Source organism: Danio rerio, chromosome 23 (assembly GCF_049306965.1).
Source record: "Danio rerio strain Tuebingen ecotype United States chromosome 23, GRCz12tu, whole genome shotgun sequence".
Classification (NCBI taxonomy): Eukaryota; Metazoa; Chordata; class Actinopteri; order Cypriniformes; family Danionidae; genus Danio; species Danio rerio.
In genome coordinates this window covers 9,245,109-9,265,000 of record NC_133198.1, presented here as the reverse complement: position 1 = coordinate 9,265,000, position 19,892 = coordinate 9,245,109, and the positions used below count along the sequence as shown (strand labels likewise).

Here is a 19,892-nt window from a genome sequence, read left to right as displayed (position 1 = left end):
AAGGGCCTAAGCTGACAAGAAAATAAATGAATGAATAGTTTTAATGACAAATTTCTCAGCTCTTTTGTCTTTGCCATGATGACAGGACAAACTATTTTACTAGTTATTTTGAGATATTGGTATTCAGTTTAAAGTGCAATTTAAAGCCTTATACAAGTTAATTTGTTTAACAAGGCAAGTCATTGGACAACAGTGGTTTATTCAGTAGACAATAAAAAAAAATAAAAAAAAAATAAAAATTCTTAAGGGGCAAATAATATTGATCTTTCCAGTTTTTAAATTCATTCATTCATTTTCTTGACGGATTAGTCCCTTTATTAATCCGGGGTCGCCACAGTGGAATAAACCGCCAACTTATCCAGAAAGTTTTTATGCAGCGGATGCCCTTCCAGCCGCAACCCATCTCTGGGAACCAACCACACACACACATTCACACACACACTCATACACTATGGACAATTTAGCCTACTCAATTCACCTGTACCACATGTCTTTGGACTGTGGGGGAAACCAGAGCACCCGGAGGAAATCCACACGAAGGCAGGGAGAACATGCAAACTCCACACAGAAACGTCAACTGAGCCGAGGTTCGAACCAGCAATCCAGTGACCTTCTTGCTGTGAGGCGACAGCACTACCTACTGCGCCACTGCCTCGCCCAGTTTTTAAATATTGCTTCAAAATTCTAGATAAAAAAAAAACTTTTTTACAGGTAAAACAGAAAATACTGTGAAAATATCCTTGCAAAATTTCACAGGATGATCATTTTGGCTTCAACTGCATGTGTGCAGACTGTAAAGACTCACGTCGATCAGCTGTTTGACCTCTTGTTTTTTCAGGTCGCTGCTGATCTTGGCAGCGAGCAGCAGGCACGCGGCCGCCACCAGCTTCCTGTTCTGCTTGTTCAGACGTCCCTGCAGGACCAGCTTCTCAAAGTACACAAACGCCATGGCTATGGTGACCGGCTGCAGACAGGACTCCTCTCCCACCAAACGGATTTCTCTCTTCAAACTGATAAAGTGAGGGAGTGAAAATAATAAGGAGATGACAAAGACATGAACAAAACATCATATTTGTGCACTATTGTAAGTTTAACTCAGTGACCTTTAAATGCACATCATTTTCTGATTAAGGTCCAAATTTTAGGAAATGCACTACACTGGAAAAAAGCCTCATTAGATCAACTTAAAAAAAAAATTACTACAACTTTTTACACCTAAAAGAAAGAAGATGACGCTTTTCCAACTTATTTATCACTGAAAACCATAATAACTTAAGTGGAAATTAATTCATTCATGTAGTTTCCACTTTTTACAGTGTAAGAACAGAAGTTTTTCCCCTTTTTATTTTTATTTTTTTTACAATTTTGCTTACAGATCCCCCCGGCCCCCACCCCCCCTAAAAAAACTTCTAAATGAAGAAAAAAAATCTGCTAAATCCTATTCTTTTTTATAATTGTTATTTTTATTCATGTCAGGCCAGAAATTCGCAATAAAGGAAATGAAACACTACGCATTAATGTTCGATCAATAACTAAGTTTATATGTGAGTGAGTGTGTGTATACCTTCTGATTTTGCTCAGCGTGAGCTTGATGTGGGGAAATTTTTCCTTAAAAGTTTCATTCATGTCTTTCTTCAGATCTGATGGTTTGACGTACTCTATTACTGTCGTCTGTGAGCGAACCACAGCCAGAGATAAAGAGAGAGAGAATGAGAGAGAGAGGCCGTAAATACTGAGAATTTACATTAGTCAGATATGCAGCAATGAAAAGAGATTTGAATGAATTAGAGTGCACATGTGTGTCATCGGTATTATCCAGTGGTCAGCGATGAAGTCAGTAGGGTAGAGTGTGTTTATCTGTGTCTGTAGGTCAGACATGCTGCTATCAGAGTCATATACATACTCATATGCAAATACATATTCAGAGCAAACTTATGTTCTGACACAAGAAACAAGTCAGAATTTGCTGCATTAAACATCTAAACACACTGTGAAAAGCTAATTGGCTGAGCTGCTGATTATAATGCAAGATTCACAGAAAACTTTTAAATACAAGTCAAGATGAAAATGGGGGATAAATGTATAAATATACACTCTGAAAAAAAATAGTACAATATTGTACCAAAGAAGGTACAAATCATTGTCACTGGGGCAGCACCTTTTTATGGAACAGAATTGTACCTTAAGGCAAAGAAACAAATTTGTTCCACTGCAGTTTCTACCTTTAAAGACATGATTTGTACCATGGGAAACAATAATGTACCTTTGTGTTTTAAAACCTGCAGATACAATATTGTACCTTCTTCAAAAGAACAAATCTGATCCATGAAGGTACCACTACAGTGACAAAACACTTTGTACCATAACGTTTTTTGTTTTACCAGTTGTTTTGCATTATAAAACTTAATAATGAATATTTATGAGTTTCTTTAAACATATACAGTTGAAGTCAGAATTATTAGCCCTCTTAAATTATTAGACCGCTTGTTTATTTTTTTCCCTAATTTCTGTTTAATGGAGAGAAGATTTTTTTTCAACACATTTCTAATCATAATAGTTTAAATAACTCATTTCTAATAACTGATTTATTTTATCTTTACCATGATGACTGTAAATAATATTTTACTAGATATTTTTTCAAGACACTTCTATACAGCTTAAAGTGAAATTTAAAGGCTTAACTAGGTTAAATAAGTTAACTAGGCAGGTTAGGGGAATTAGGCAAGTTATTGTATAACAGTGGTTTGTTCTGTAGATTATTGAAAAAAATATATAGCTTAAAGGGGCTAGTAATTTCGTCCCTAAAATGGTTAATAAAAAATTAAAAACTGCTTTTATTCTAGCCAAAATAAAACAAATAAGACTTTCTCCAGAAGAAAAAATATTATCAGACATACTGTGAAAATTCCCTTGCTCTGTTAAACATCATTTGGAAAATATTTAAATCGAATATATAAAATATATAAAAATCGAAGGGGGCTAATAATTCTGACTTCAACTGTATATGATGATTCATGTTTTAATATGAAAATTATTCATAAAATCACTTTGCCTTTTAAGTAATATTTATTTTCATAGATATTGTAAAAAAGACAGTTGTTCGACACTTTTGTATCTTTTATATTAGAACAATTGTGTACTTTTATTTCAATTGTATCATAAAAGGTAGAGAACAGTAGGAGGTATTTTATTTACCATATAAGGTACAACTTTTACAAAGGTACAAAATTGTTCCTAAGTTTTTGAAAATTATTTGTACCATAGTTTCTGAGAATGTACAAAAAAACCCTTAATCTCATCTTGATCATTAAATATTATGTACAGTCATACCTTAGGGGAATTAATTATTTTGGACTTGACTGTATATATATAAACAGTTGAAGTCAGAATTATTAACCCCCTTTGAATTTTTGTTTTGTTTTTTAAATATTTCCCAAATTATGTTTAACAGAGCAAGGGAATTTTCACATGTCTGATAATATTTTTTTGTTCTGGAGAAAGTGTTATTTGTTTTCTTTCAGCTAGAATAAAAGTGCCTAATGCCCCTAACCTGCCTAGTTAATCAAATCAAGCTAGTTAAGCCTTTAAATGTCACTTTAAGCTGTATAGAAGTGTCTTGAAAATATCTAGTCAAATATTATTATTATTACTGTCATCATGGCAAAGACAAAATAAAGTTATTAGAAATTAGTTATTAAAACTATTATGTTTAGAAATGTGTTGAAAAAAATCTTCTGTCCGTTAAACAGAAATTGGGGGGAAAAAATAAACAGGGGGCTAATGATTCAGGGGGGCTAATATATATATATATATATATATATATATATATATATATATATATATATATATATATATATATATATATATATATATATATATTAGGGCTGCACAATATATTGTTTAAACATTAATATCGCAATGCGCATGTTTGCAGTAGTCACATCGCGCAGTACATGCAATATTGAGTTTATATGTTGGGACTATGAGCAAGAGCCATAATTTCAAAAACATAAGATTTAGCCATGATAAAAGTTTCTCATCTTTTAATAATAATACCTGTGACTTTGCATTTGGGCACAAAAAACTGCACCTTTTGTAATTTTAATAAATATTTATTTTATTTAACTATTTACAATGAAGATTATGCAGTGTTTTTACATATGATTATTACATTTCTGTACCTGAATACTGTTTGGCTTCTCAGAAAACTATAAAGCACTGTAAATTCCATTTTTAATTTATTGCTTTATTGTATTTATATATGATTATATTTTATGCATGATTTACACCCAGAATATTCTCAAATCTGTCTAAATTAAAGAATTCTTTTCAAAAAGAGCTTATCAAGCTATCTGGTGAAATAATATTCATATTGGAAAACATAATGCTAAAAAACAAAATACCACAATGTCATATATAAATAACAAAACAATCATATTTTAGAAATGAAGAACGATTGTCATATTTAATTTCTACATAAAAAAATAAAATAAACGGCTGCATTTCAGTGATTGCTATTTTAATGTAATTAATAATATGCTAAACTGATAAAAAATATTATAAACGTCCAATAACAGTGTATGGTATTTAAAATATAACATTCAAGTATATCTGAATTAACAAAATAAATGATCCTCATGCATGTAATGTGTATGTGTGTTTGTTATATAACAAACACTACTTTAATAAAACAAAAAATATGATGATAATAATAATAATAATAATAATATAAAAATATTCCATAAAGTATAATAATAATAACAAACTATATTATTAATATTATTTTCACAAAATAAATATAATATTTGCTGTAATTCTTTCCACATGGACCTAAAACATTTTTCGAAAGTAATAGTAATGTATAATATTACTATTTCATTTATTATATTATATTATATTATATTATATTATATTATATTATATTATATTATATTATATTATATTATATTATATTATATTATATTATATTATATTATATTCCTCCACCTTACCATGTATGAGGCAAAGATGAGCACTCTTTTATGTTTTCCACATGGCCACTGGGGGTCACTGAGCATATTAGGGTCATAATCAGAGTCTTCAAGACCTGAAAACACACACACACACACACACACACACACACACACACACACACACACACACACACACACACACGCAAGAAAAGTTTTCAGTCAAACCTCAGACCACAGAACTTAATGTGACACGTATAAGTGTGACAGCTTTCTGCACTGACCCAACAAGCACAAGTTCAGCTAAAAATGAAATAACTGTCATCTGGAGAGTGAGTGATGACACAATCTTTATTTTTGGCTGTACTATCCCTTTAAGACGACACTTATACTCAACACAATTAGTGACACACACTGGGCTGACACAAGTGTAGCTAATGCAGACTTGCTAAATAAAAAGAGCTGAAAGAGCTTGGTGACTCACACACACACACACACACACACACACACACACACACACACACACAAACACACACACACACTAGAGAATCCAAGAATAGCTACATTAGTAATTATGACACACACTTTCACACATCTGTGCCTGGAATACTGCGATAATAAGCGTGTCCACCGAGTTGATTGAAATGTCTCTGCCCACTCTTTGAATAATATAGCATTAAACCTTTATTAAGCTCCCATCGGTGACTAGTACACACTTCTTTGTCTGTTGTGGGGGTGCACTTTTGCGTGCTTCTGTGATTTAATTTCACATGAACGACTGTGAATTTTAGCGTGCGCAAACACAGTCCAGAATTAGCTTTAAAATGCTTTTGCAACACACACATCTAAAGTCTGACAAAGTGAAAAAAGGTCACAAGAAAAAGTAACAGATGTTTTCAGATTCCAGAGTGCCCAAGATTTAAGTGGTTGCAGAAATGAGTGGAGTAAGTGCGCACTCGTGTGTATGTGTGACTGTTTTGTTACATGGACTAAATATTTAACAATGTTGTTTTGGTGCTCTTGGATGTGGTGTGATAGATATAGCAGAAAATAAGCATGAACAAACATCAGAAAAATATGAAATGACACTTTATCCCTGAGAAACTTCTTTGGTATTATTGTATTTATGTTGTTGACATGTTTTACATGCTGAGTAATTACACGAAGGAGCAATAAAAAAAAAAAAAAGAAATAAAACGTAATCAAAAATATACACTGCCTGGCAAAAGTCCTGTCGTCTATACAAGTTTTAGGAAGAACATATAATAACTTGACTTCTAGTTGATTATTTGGCATTAGAAGTGGCTTATATAAAAGGCAAAATCCCCTAGATTACACTTAATTTACCAAAATAAGATACGATCATGCCTTGATTTCTATTTTTTAATTAGGACAGTGAGGTCTGTCTTTGCTTGGAATAAATTCTTGTTACTTAACAGAAATAATGTACAGTATGGCATATAAAGTCATGGTGCCTCTGGGTGCTCTGGCTACCCCCATAAGCTAAATTGGCCATAGTCTATGTGTGTGAATGGGAGTGTATGGGTGTTTCCCAGTGATTTTTTTTAACATAAATTTGTTTTTACATTTTTTATTTTCAACACTCATTACTGCCCATGTTCATTCCGTTAAGTAAAGTTTCACAAACTAATTTCAAGAGAAGCACGTGATTGTCATGGTCCTGACCTGGCAGTCCTGTCTGTCCTGTCAGTGTTTATTTATTGCCTGTTTGTCCTGTGCTTATTTACATTGCTGTGTCTTAATTTGTGTTGGTCATGTGCTCCTCTTGTCTTTCCTCCTTGTTTTCAATTACCCCGCCCTCTAATTTAGACCTTGTTATCCTGCTTATTTTTACCCGTCTAACGTGTGTTTCGTTCTATATAATGTGCTGTGTGTTCTCAGTTATTAGCTTGTTTGTTCCACGTGAGCTTGTCTTGTATCCTTGCCTTGTATCTTTACTGAGCTTTTGGTCTTGCCTATTTTAGTTCACTTGTCTACTTATTGTTTGTTTGTAACTACTACTTTCTTTTGTTTGTTTCTAGTATTTACTTCATTTTTCTGTCAGTCCCAGTCTTATTAGTAGTGGATTATTATTTGTTGTTTGATTTGTTTAATTACTTTCTTTAAGATTCTAGAAGTCTTTAGTTTTGTTTTATCAGATTGCCCAAGTCAGTCCATCTCTTCTAGTTTTTATATTTGATTTTATTTTAGATTTAGTTTTATTATATATTATTGCTGCATGTTTGCTTCCTGTCTTATTTCCCAGTCCTATCCTGTGTCCTGACCTCCCTGGTCTGCCAGTCTGGAGTTTATGTGGCTTGCTCCATGATGGTTTTGATCACTGTTGTTCCTACTCCTGGCTGGCTGTTCATTTTTGGAACCATCTTGTCTCTACCACTGGCTTCCCTGTGATGTTGCCCCTACCGTTTGGACCTTGTTATTCCCTTGTCTGTCTACTTGTGCCTTATTCTGTCAATAAACCCCTTTGTATAGTTCATTGCTGCAACTGGGTCCTTTTTCTAGCAACCAACCTTGACAGTGATCTGATTGATCGTGGCTGTTGTCCCATCCGTAATCATTAGTAAGCCAAACAAATGAATCAAAATTCATTATAAATAGCCCCTCTAGTATTACTCCCTCATCTTTGTTATTTAAAAAATCCCCCTGTCCACCCTATCTCCTCCTTTTACCAGGCAGAGCTCTTGAGAACTACCTGATCTCGTACTCCCTTACATGCTCATCAACCAGGTGGGAGTCCTGGGCTCAATTAACTTCCACCTCAGGGTTCTCTCCTGGGACAGCATGCCAAACCTTCTAATATTATCAAGCAATATCTAAGTGTGAACTCTTGAAACCATCTTTACCGAATAGTATTAAAGAGATCTACTAATGTTAGTTCTACTAAAGAGTTCTATTAAAAATTAGGGCTGCTCGATTATGGGAAAAATCATAATCACGATTATTTTGGTCATAATTGTGATCCCGATTATTCAAAACGATTATCAGCTGAAGTCAAAATAATTCGCCCCTCTGAGAATTTATTTTCATATACAAATATTTCCCAAATTATGTTTAACAGAGCAATTTTTTACAGTATTTCCTATAATATTTTTTCTTCTGGAGAAAGGCTTATTTTTATTTCAGCTAGAAGAAAAAACGTTTAAATATTTTAAAACCTTTTTTAATAGCTCAATATTATTAGCCCCCTTAAGCAATATATATTTTTGATTGTCTGCAGAAGAAACTACTGTTACATAATGACTTGCCTATTTACTCTAATTAAGCCTTTAAATGTCACTTTAAGCTGAATACTAGTATCTTGAAAAATATCTAATAAAATATAATGTGCTGTCACCATAGCAAAGATAAAAGAAATCAGTTATTAGAAATTAGCTATTAAATCTGTTTAAACTGTGTTTTAAGCATCTTCACTGTAAGAAAAAAACGTCCTTCAGTCAAGAGCAGCGAGTGGATTTTGTCCTTTTGTTGTTTGATTAATAATAAAAACAGCAGCAGGAATATCGCACGCTGTCACTTTAAGAATAGTGAATAGCTCCGATATGGTTTCTCTTTCACGTGTCTTTTTGATTCTCAACTTGTTTGTTTATTACACAAATGAGGATTAATATGAATAATCACTAAACAACGTGCATATATTGAACATTAAAGCACTCGCATTAGGATGGCATTAGATGTGCGTGTGCTGTCTGAGGCTAAGCGCGGACCGCGCGCACACAGTCACACACAAGCACACACACAATACCTGTCCGAGGCTAAGCGCAGCGCGCACACACACACAACAGTACGTGCTCTTTCGCGATTTTAAAAAATATGAATGATGCGCATCCCATGCTGCAAAAGTTACATTACAGCACATCTTTCAGTCACTTTCACGTGGAACTGGATATAGGCGGTATATGATGGAATAATCGTTTATCTCGATTAATGGTTTTTCATAATCGTTATGAGCTGTAATCGAAACCGGATTTTCGATTAATTGCACAGCCCTATTAAAAATAAATTCTGCCATTGTTTTCTTATCATCTACTTGTTCCAAACCTGTTTGAGTTTCTTTTGTTAAACTTCTGGGTAAGCTAAATTGGCAGTGTATGTGTGAGATTGAGTGTGTATGGGTGTTTCCCAGCGATGGGTTGCAGCTGGAAGGGCATTCGTTGTGTAAAACATACGCTGGATAAGTTGGCGGTTCATTCAGCTGTGGCGACGGCAGATAAATAAAAAGGGACTAAGCTGAAAGTGAGGAAATGTTCATTTTTGGATGAGCTAACCCTTGAGTATTCATTTCCCAATAATGAAAACAGCAAACAGGTCTTCTTACAGAATAAAAAATCATTGTGTCTACTAAAAAGCTCCAGAATGTTGGTGTTTGTGTAAGTGTATCATACCCAGGTCCAGTCCGACGGTGCTGTTGAGGCGAGAGGACGGATAACTGCGAGGGATGCTGTTTCTGGAAAAGGGCAGGGGTAGAGTCAGATCCACCGAGGGTTTGTGACGATCCAGAGCATTAGTTGGGTACAGGAACTGAGCGTACGACACTGTCTGTACAACAAACAAGAGCAGAGAACAAGCCATCTATCAAGCTGAGACATCCTGACAGCCACTTTAACCTCCCGGGTGCATCAAATAAAGACATACATAAAGCTGTCATTCCTGAGCAGGTCGACTCTCTGACTGACTGAAAGCTTCAGAGACAGGATGAAAGACTCTTACCCTGCCGTACAGGCCCAGCTCCACACCCTCCAGCCCGGGAAGCATCTCTAGAGTGGTGGAGATCCCTCCCGACGAGTGTCTCCTCCGCTGAGCATCCAGAAGTGGGTCACTGACACAAACACAGGGACAGATGCTTATTTTCAATTGTTGAATTATTATTATTATTATTATTATTATTATTAATAATAATAATAATCATAATAATAATAATAATAATCAAAAGAAAAAGGATGCACAGACATTGATGTAAAATATTATTTAAAACAAAACATAATATGGATTAATCTTCACACGACTTGCATTTAAATAAAATAAAAACACAGGAAATGTTCTTGTTGTATTTTAAAATAATAACATTGTAAGCAAGACTTGACATTAACTTTTTTGACCACCAGTCAAACTACCACTGTGGCTGGTAGTTTTTCAACGTTACTGGCCACTTGCCATTTTCACTAGCCACAGTTTTGTTGTTGAGATATATATACAGGGCTTTACATTAACACCCCCCAAATGCGGGTAGATTTCGGCGGTGGAATGTAAGACAGACACTCCTACTAGCCACTGTGGCTGATTGAAAATAATTTTCCCAGGTTATAATTCTTAAAAGCAGGGTTCGACAATAAGGATGGTCCAATATGCATGCACAGGCGATCGAGAAGCAACACGACTGACAAAAATAATTGCGTTCGCAACTTCGCGCGAGCAAAGCAGGTGAATACCGAATAAGAGGATAATCACTCGCGCTAACAGCTGATGGTGATGCACGCGACTGTTTATAATGCGTGCGCGCTCCCGTTTCCTTTTGTGAAGCAACTGTGTCTAGAAACACAACTGATGCGATCGATTCTCTTTCAAATAGACTAAACAAAAAGGTAGAAACATGCACCTACAGTCTTGCTGCTTTCAAGAGTTCCAGAGTTGACTTATTGTAAGCAGCGCCAGTAGCTTTCGGTTTAACCATTCTTTGAAAAGATAATTTATGGGTCTATCATTAACCATGCGTGTGTGATCATCCTTTCATTATCACACAGTATGTTTTTTACCCGCTTTCTTTTGCATTAACATGGTTTAATTATCATTTTATTTACAATTACATTGCTTTAATGGAAGAATAACTCCCCATTTATGTGTAGTTAACTGGTGATCTGTGACCTTTAGCCAGGACATATGACTATGCATATGTTTTGTTAAATAAAAATTATAGTATTCAGCTATATTTCCATGTTTTCACACATTTAAAATTTGTGGCTAAGAAATAATTAACTGTTTATTTATGGTGTGGTCAGAGATAAATTGGGTAAATCCTTCATTTTGGGCTCTGAAAATTATGAAAACTAATTGTAATATATGAAACCCTGACCCATTTGTTCATGATTATTGAGCAAGCTAATACACGGCACACAAAAAGTGAAATGAATAAGGAGGCATGTAGAGATAATTTAAACTCTAAATCAAGTAATTTTAGCATGTCAAACTCATATCAACAAGTAAAGGGTGAGAAAATGATGTCATAATTTTACTATTTAATTTTAGCCAATGTGTGTAAATTGAGCATTTTTTTATGCTCTTCTAAGAAAAACATGCCGACATCTCTGACTTTATTTAGCACTCACCAAGCTGTCCAATCAAATGCTTTGAGGAATTACCCTCCCTAAATAACTTCTAACCTCCACGATTAAAATACACGAAAATCTATAAGCTATTTTCAAATAAAAGCGCTTAAGAAAAACCTTGTTTACAGAAAGACATGTTCATCTCATTTAATTTAACACTGTCTGGTGAAAAAGGCAACAAACAAGTTCCAACACGAAGCCAATTCAATGGTCAATTTTAACTCACCAAATTCAATCCGAGAACTCAATCATCAGGCATTTCCTTCGAGATAGAAGTAAGTACGAGTGTTGTTCCCAGCACACTGCTCTTCATATTTACTCCCTCCAGCATCCCTTATCTACAGACTTACAGCCCTTACATAACATGGCAGTGTAATGTCCATCTCCCAAAAATATGAGGTAAAAGACACAGTTTCCCAATATCCAAATGCTTCTTTAAGCATATCTGTAGCCATAACGTAGAGGGTGGGAAAGAAGAGAGGGTCAAGTTTGTGTCATGCCATGTCCAGCTCCAGGATGTGGGAAAAATTCCTCCCTGCCCTATTCAACTGAATCTAACCCTGAACACGAATCCCCAAGAGGAAAGCAGAGGAACCCCACTGAAGGAACATTCAGCTTAATGCATCTCTCTATGAGTTTATCTTTCTATTTGAGATTTAGGCAAATCAGTGACAGCTATGAATGGTGACGGCTCACAATCGTTCACAAGAAACTATTCGGCTTGTGATTTTAGTTTTCCCACTGAACGATTCTCCATCTGATATGATTCCACCAATGATTCTTTTAGCATAGCTCTGAATAAATGTGAGAACTTTTGAGTTTTAATGTAAAGTTAATCAAACAATAATTTGCTAATCGTGTATTTGTGCTGGTGTTTTGTATCTGTCAAAATATAGAAGATGGTGGCAAGTACTTGTCTTAATAAACGATTCAATGAATCAGCCGTTTAGATCAGGAATTCTCAAACTTTTCCGCCCGCGACCCTTAAAATAACAACACCAGTGACTTGCGACCCCCTCTATGCTCGGAGGTGGTTATAAGCATACAGATATTGCACACAATAGTGCACACACACCAAAAGGAACCATACAAGCTTATTGACAGCACAAAAAAGTTCAACTGTCTATTTTTATAATCATTATTCTTATGTTTAATTTAATTTAATCTCACTTAATGAGCAAAATGTTTATAGCACAAGACTATTCTTGGTTTAACTTTGGAGACTTTAGCAGATTTTCCTCCTTGTTCAGTTGTGGCCTTTATTTTTAATGTATGTGAGTGCCATAAAGTTTAACATTGTACTGTAAAATCAATCTGCTGCAACTAATGCTATTGCGGTGATGTTAATCTAGTTTAATAACCCCAGGGGTCGCAATCCAATGGAAGGTTGATGACTTTATTTGCATGTTTATGTAACTATTAAATATTAAGCATATATATAAGGCATTACAAGTTAAAAACTATTTAATATTCTGCAGGTTATGTGTGAAATGATAATTCTAATGGTTTAATAAAATATGACATTTTTGGAAATCACCAAGCGACCCCCTTCTCATTGTCTTGCGACCCCCCAGGGGGTCCCAACTTGTTTACAACTACTGATAGTCACACACCTTTTTGTTTTACAGCTACCATCTGGATGTACAAAAATTACTATTTAAAAGGATAGTTCACCCAAAAAAGTTTACTTAACCTTGTGTCTGAGCATGAAAGAAGATATTTTGAAGAATGTTCTTATTCTCACTCGTAACCCCTGTCCTCCATAGTAGAAAAAAACATAGTATGGAAGTCAACGGCTGCTGGTATCAACATTTCAGTGTTTGAACTCTCAGTAATGATTAAATCACACTGAACTGAGCTAAACTGAACTGAACTGAACTTAAACACTAAAAAACTGAACTACACTGTTCCAGTTACTATGACCATTTATGTGAAGCTGCTTTGACACAATCTACATTGTAAAAGCGCTATACAAATAAAGCTGAATTGAATTGAATTTTCCAAAATATACAGAAAAAGTAATGTTAAACAAGATTGTGAAAAGTAAAGGTGAATAAGTAAATGATAACAGCTTTGGGTGAACTAACCTTTTAAATAGTAAGAATGTTTTATTTTCTATTTTTATTTTTTTTAGGTAAACTATATCTTTCTGCAACAAACAAAAAAAACGAAAATTTGTGTTTTTCACACAACATTCACACGGGGCGTCAGCGTCAACGTTTCCCAAATACTTAAAATGGGTGATGTCAAGCGTTTCCGTACTGAATTGTCTAACCCTAACCCATGAAGAATTTGGCAATTTCTCAACTTTCAAGCGCCAAAGGAAGCGTCAGCCATATCAGATCACTTTTTTGCAAATTCCCCAGCTCAGATAGTAGCCGTTTGAGAACTTTTTTTATTGGCTGACGATGCTTTGACAATCGCATGAGTCTTAACTTCAGACAGGCGCTTCGTCAAGCGTTGATGCTAAAGCCCCGTGTGAATCACATGTAAGTCATTGTGAATGATATGATGAAACTGAAGTATAATAGTTTTACAAACAATAAATACTGCATATGCATTATAAAATACACCACTCATATGGATGGAGTTATTATAACATACAATAATTTTCTAGAAGTTGTACATTATGCAAGGTAGAAATATAAACATAGTTCCACTGCTTTTACAATAAACATATGTGTAAATGACAGTTAATCCTTTAACTGTAAAATTTAAGTGAATTTAAAAGCACAGAAAATATATTTATCTGTTATGAACAGTGACACACACCTGATTCAAAAGAGGGTTTAGTATGGTTGTAGCATATGTGAAAATTACTGTGATAACTGTGTAACTTGTTTTTATTAATTTTATTTATTTTTATTGTGTTAAACTACACAGTTTATGACAATATTACTTAACAAGGTCTGACGAAAAGTTTTAGCAAAAACTATGATAATATTCTGCCATTCCCAGATAGTGAAGGAGGTGATAGCTTCAATCTTGACATTTACTGGTACCTTCAATCTTTCCCAAATAAACTCCAGTTGTTTTTGCATATGTGGGCAAATTAACAGTTAAATTAGCTTAAGTCAGTTACTGAAAAACCTGTTTTATCTGATTGATGTGTTCCTGTTACGTTGTTGAATGAACAACTATGTCACTGGATACACGTCACATCCTGGCACCCCCCAACACCAGGCTTACCAACCTCTGAAATGTTGCCGGAGCATTGTGTACTCCAAAAGGCATTACTTTATATTGTAAAAAGCCATCAGGTGTAACAGAGATTGCTTTAGCACATGGCATTAATGGCACCTGCCAATAACCAAAGAAAAATACCTTTTCATTTCAATATTCAAGCATGTGTGTGTGTGTGTGTGTGTGTGTGTGTGTGTGTGTGTGTGTGTGTGTGTGTGTGTGTGTGTGTGTGTGTGTGTGCGTGTGTGTTCAAGTACCTGATGTGGAAGCTCTCTCCATATGGCAGCACAGAGAAGGCAGCACACAAAGACCTTTTGGCGCATATCAACACGATCCTACAATGTGAACACAAGCTAGTTAACATAGCGCACATTTACCACACATTCACACATAGACAGGACATTTCAACACACAAACCACACAGTAATCTCTCTGTACATTCAGATCAGAAACAAACACAACAGCTGTCACAGCAGAGGGGTCAAACGACAGCCTTAGAAACACATAAATGCCCCCCCCCCCCCCCAACACACACACAAAAACACACACACACAAAGGCAAAACACCTGCACTATCTGCCTCACTGAACACTTCTCTCTCACTTCTGTCACACAAATAGACAGGAAGTGTGGTGAAATTTGGGTAGGCTGTGGATATATGGACTGCATTTTAACCCAAGACATGTGGCAGGGTGGTTAAATGGCAGTTGAGAAGAAACTGATGCTCTGTGGCAGCAGTCTAGAGAATTTTTCTGACATTTCCTTTATCAACGGCTGCATGACAGTAAAGAAATGGCTAGAGAAATGACAGTGACTGTGAGTCAGGGCAATTACGTCAATAATTTTATTGGTTATTTCAGCAACAGACTTTTATTTTTATATCAAGTAGTGCTTTTTTAAATAATTTTCAGGCAGCAGATCTGTTCATGTTGGTAGGATTTGGCTTTTTGAATTGTTTTATTCTTGTTTATACTTCAAGTTTACCTAAATATATATATATATATATATATATATATATATATATATATATATATATATATATATATATATATATATATATATATATATTTGTATAATTATGTATTAGTATTAATTTGATTGCCTTTGCAGATTGATCAATATTGATAGATGGAAACAATCAGTAAAACATCCATTTAGATGTCAACTTTTGCATTACCTGGTCACTTTACTTAATCAACGAAGAAAGCAAAAAAAAAACTAATCATCTCTGAAAAATCAGAGACTAAGCTGAAGAAAAATAAACAAATAAATGAATATCTATTAGCCACAGATTTTTAAGGAATATGAAAAAAAAAAAAAAAAAAAAAAAAAAAAATATATATATATATATATATATATATATATATATATATATATATATATATATATATATATAATATGCCCTATATATAGGGCAAAGCAGTGGCGCAGTAGGTAGTGCTGTCGCCTCACAGCAAGAAGGTCGAGTTTGCATGTTCTCCCTGCATTCGTGTGGGTTTCTTCCGGGTGCTCCGGTTTCCCCCAAAGTCCTAAGACATGCGGTACAGGTGAAAAATGTCAGTTAAGATCCAAATTGTGTTGATATTTCACATAGTTTAGATACATCAGTTTTGAGTATATTTAAAACAGCTTTTTCGTTGGTTCTTTTGAGAGTTACAATCTTTTATTTCCTTTAATTATGAATACAAATAATATATTTATATGAATTTATTACATTTAGCAGTTTATCATAGTTTACTATTGTTATCCACATTAAAAATTATTGGTTAATTAATCAGTTATCGGACAGTACGTTCTAATCGAGTTAGCATAACACATTGTTGCATAGCACATATAACTCGGATGGCAACGAGTAATTTATCAGCCAATTCATTTTTGGTCATTTATAAATATCACTTCAAAGACTTTGCATAGCACACCATCATCAATGATGATGAATTCTGGAATAGTGCTCTATTGTTTCTCACAGTGAACAGTTAATAGCCCACAGCATTAGCTGGCCTTTTTTAGTTATAATACTGAGCATCTGTGTTTATTCCATAGATGAGGTCACTGAACACCAGGATTATCAGGATCGCTGATCATCTACTGTACTGGAAAATATCTTATCAGTTTTATTTCTCCCGCCCTGGCCCTGTCTGTGACCCTGTGAATGTGAGTAGGTACGTGCGTATTTGTGTGTGAAAGCCCAAAGCCTGGGAACACAAGCGGAAAATATGGACCGTGGTCTATTTGGGGCAGTTTATAATGGGACTTTAGTAAACATAGCTCTCATTCTTTGGATGGAATGGGGCCAGATCTCACGGAGAACAACCAGTTCCATTAGAGAACAACACAAATCCCATCCAGTCATTCCTAACGCGGAGCAGACTCTGTGCTAAAGCTCCAATTAATAGATATGCAAGTCTAAAGTCATATCTGATTGTTGGGTTCATTATTGCTGTCATTCTTCAATAAATGCTTCTAAAATAATTTGTGCTGAAAAGTTCTGCTTCAACACATTTCAGATAAGTGTTGTTAAAAAATGTTACATTTTATTATTTGTTTTCTGTTTGGATAGCTTTGAAAATGTATTTCTGTGAAGGTAAAGCTGAAATTCTTCAGTGTCACATAATCCTTAAAGAGCTCATATTATGGGTTTTTAAAAATGCCCTTCCACGTAGTGTGTAACACAGCTCTAAGTGAAGTGAAATATCTAGCTAAGGCTTAAATCTATAAGTGTACAGTGTTTAAAACTGTTGATTCATCTATAAAAGTGTTGACTCATAGTGCTTCAAACGAGTCGTCTTGATAACGAGTCATTGGGTGTTTTGCGATGACGTATCCACGAAACACAAGTAGTTGCGCGCAAACCCGTGAGATTTTAAACCTGCTGCCCCGCCCTCTAACACAGAAAAAAGTCAGACACACACACACACACACACACACACACACACACACACACACACACACACACACTCACACACACTTACACACACACACACACACACACACACACACACACACACATACACACACACACACACACACACATACACACACACACACACACACACACACACACACACTTACAAAGAATTGATCATCGGCCGTTTTTAAAAGGAAGGATCAGTAAAGAGTACTGATGGACTATGTCAGAACATGGATCGGTTTCTTCCTCCATTTCACAAGTGTAAGTATGTGCGATTAAAGTTGTTGTCTCGTTTACTCTAGCTTGCAAATGTATTTAGTTGTGATTTGTTACTTTTAACAACGTGTTCTGTATCAGTTTAACTCGCTATATTCTTATATAGCGTGTAAAGCCACGTTGATACACGAAGCGTGCTGCTTTGTTTACAGACCTCCGAGGAGGAGTGTAATGTGTGTGTTTGTGTGTTGTGTCCTCCTCCGAGTAGGGTAATGTGTGTGTGTCCTCCTCCGAGGAGGGTAATCACCTAACTTAAGATTCGATACGATTCACCATACTAATCTCATGATATGATTTAGTCACAATTTTTAAACTAAATTATTTAAAACAAATTTAAGGTGAAAAGCCCTTTCATTTTTTCCTTAAATGCTGCACATATTTTGTTAAGTAATATATATTACTACCATAACTAATTTGCTATTTTAAAAACAAATAAATAATATAAAAAAGAGTATAATACAAACTAAAGAAGACTCATTAATATAAACAAACTAAAACTGTGACTGTGCTGGGATTTTACATTTTTAAAAGATAATATCAGAAAATCTATGTTTTCTGGCATAAAAATGTAACTACACATCGCAACGATGCGTAGCGCAAGCTCTGTGATTGGTCGGCTTGGTATCGCTGACAAGTGTGGGTGGGGCCTTGAGCCGCGCGAGCTGATGGAGCGATTGTTTACAAGTGTGAAGTCCTGTGAAGGAGCTCCGGATGTTAAGTTTTGTTTTGTGTTTACCTCATGGTTAATGTTGTTGCACGTCTGCCGGTTCCTGCCTCAAAATGAACGAGTTTAAACCATTTGTACATAAATGAAACAAAACAAAAAACAAAAAACAGAAAAAACAAAACACCAGCGAAGAAACTCACAGAGGAACATTAACACCTCACTGCCAACTACCATTTTGGAAATGTTATTGCAGAGCAACAGAAACAGCGCACAGGAGTATGAATGCAAAGCTACGTGCGTTGCATGCATCCTTATTTTAAGACTTTTTATTTAAAAAAACAAATGTTACACACATAATGTTTGCTATGGAATGCAAAAACTTTGAAGCTCAATATCTCAAAATCATTCTGAACGCAGATAGAACCTTATAATTCCAAGGTGACGATATGTGTGGAGTAATCAGTCAATGAGCAGCATCAGCGGTGTGAGTCTAATCAATAGAGATTTGGAGCAGGTGTGTTTGTGTGTGTTGCATGACTGGAACTTGTAGTCCATATACCGTCAGATTTGTAGTTCTCCAGCAAACTGCGTGTTTCCTAGCGATCTGCTAGTGATTCTGTTGTGAATCGCTGGTGTTCACAACAGATATACTTAAGAATAGATAATCTTGAACATTTTAAATATTCAATAATAATAATAATAAGCTAATTATTTAAATACACATAAACTAATTTGAAAAGGAGAGGGCAAAAATAAACTTATACCTGGTTCTGTAACAGAACAACTTTCTCTTTCAGTCTGAAAAAAAAATTCTCTATCTTCTATCTGCTATAAAAACACTGATGCACTGTGTAATCTCTGTAGCACACGTCAGAGCAAGCACAGCTGCAAATCATCCGGTCCACTTGGTTTGGCTTGTTAATAGTTTTTGTGTATAGACGTCTGTGACAGGAGTTTTTCACTGTGCTTTTGTGTTTATGTGCATTATATTCATTGTTCTGTTATTAAACATCATTTTGCAGTATTTGCACACAGTTTGGTGTAGTGTGTGGCGCATTTCACCAAAGTCATTTTACTCTGCCGCCCCTCCTTTTGCCTGCCGCTAAAGTGCAGGTAAAGTGAGTTTGCGCCTGTAAACACAGCATATAAAATGTATTGTGATTCGTTCAACATTTCTATCGATTTAAATAGTCACATATTTTAAGCGATTTTCAACCAGCTCACAGTGAATCGTTACATCCCTAATATTATGATGATCTAAGCTTAATAAGTATTATTAATTTTATTATTAACACTCTTATTGTGATTTTTATTTTTGCAGAAACTGTTATCTTAATCCTTTTATCATTCATCCTCTCTATCTTTTTAAAATTAAAACCATTTTGTTAGACAAAATCTGCCTTTACATTTCAAAGACATGGTCCGTTTGATGAGTACAAGTAGAATGAGTACAAAATGTGTGTTCAATATCTGTGTATAAACTGTCAGATATGATATCCTCCTAACATAACAAATTGCATCATAAAGCAAGTGTAAATGGACTCTTGCCAAACTGAGAAGAGAATG

The 19,892-nt window shown here is 35.0% G+C and overlaps 1 protein-coding gene across 3 annotated transcripts in view; it reads right to left on the bottom strand.

Moving 5' to 3' along the window:
* Positions 1-19,892, bottom strand: part of cables2b (Cdk5 and Abl enzyme substrate 2b) — a 52,215-nt gene that overhangs the window by 7,360 nt on the left and 24,963 nt on the right. The window contains exons 3-8 of one of the 3 annotated variants that reach the window (XM_001920838.8): positions 14,731-14,808; positions 9,678-9,786; positions 9,353-9,506; positions 4,992-5,086; positions 1,565-1,671; positions 806-1,010 (exon numbers count right to left, since the gene is read on the bottom strand). In XM_001920838.8, the coding sequence (XP_001920873.3) occupies positions 806-1,010; positions 1,565-1,671; positions 4,992-5,086; positions 9,353-9,506; positions 9,678-9,786; positions 14,731-14,808 (748 nt within the window). Of the gene's footprint in view, positions 1-805; positions 1,011-1,564; positions 1,672-1,709; positions 1,864-4,991; positions 5,087-9,352; positions 9,507-9,677; positions 9,787-11,516; positions 11,767-14,730; positions 14,809-19,892 lie in introns of those variants that run through there. The other 2 variants (XM_073939837.1, XM_073939836.1) reach the window with 2 other exon arrangements.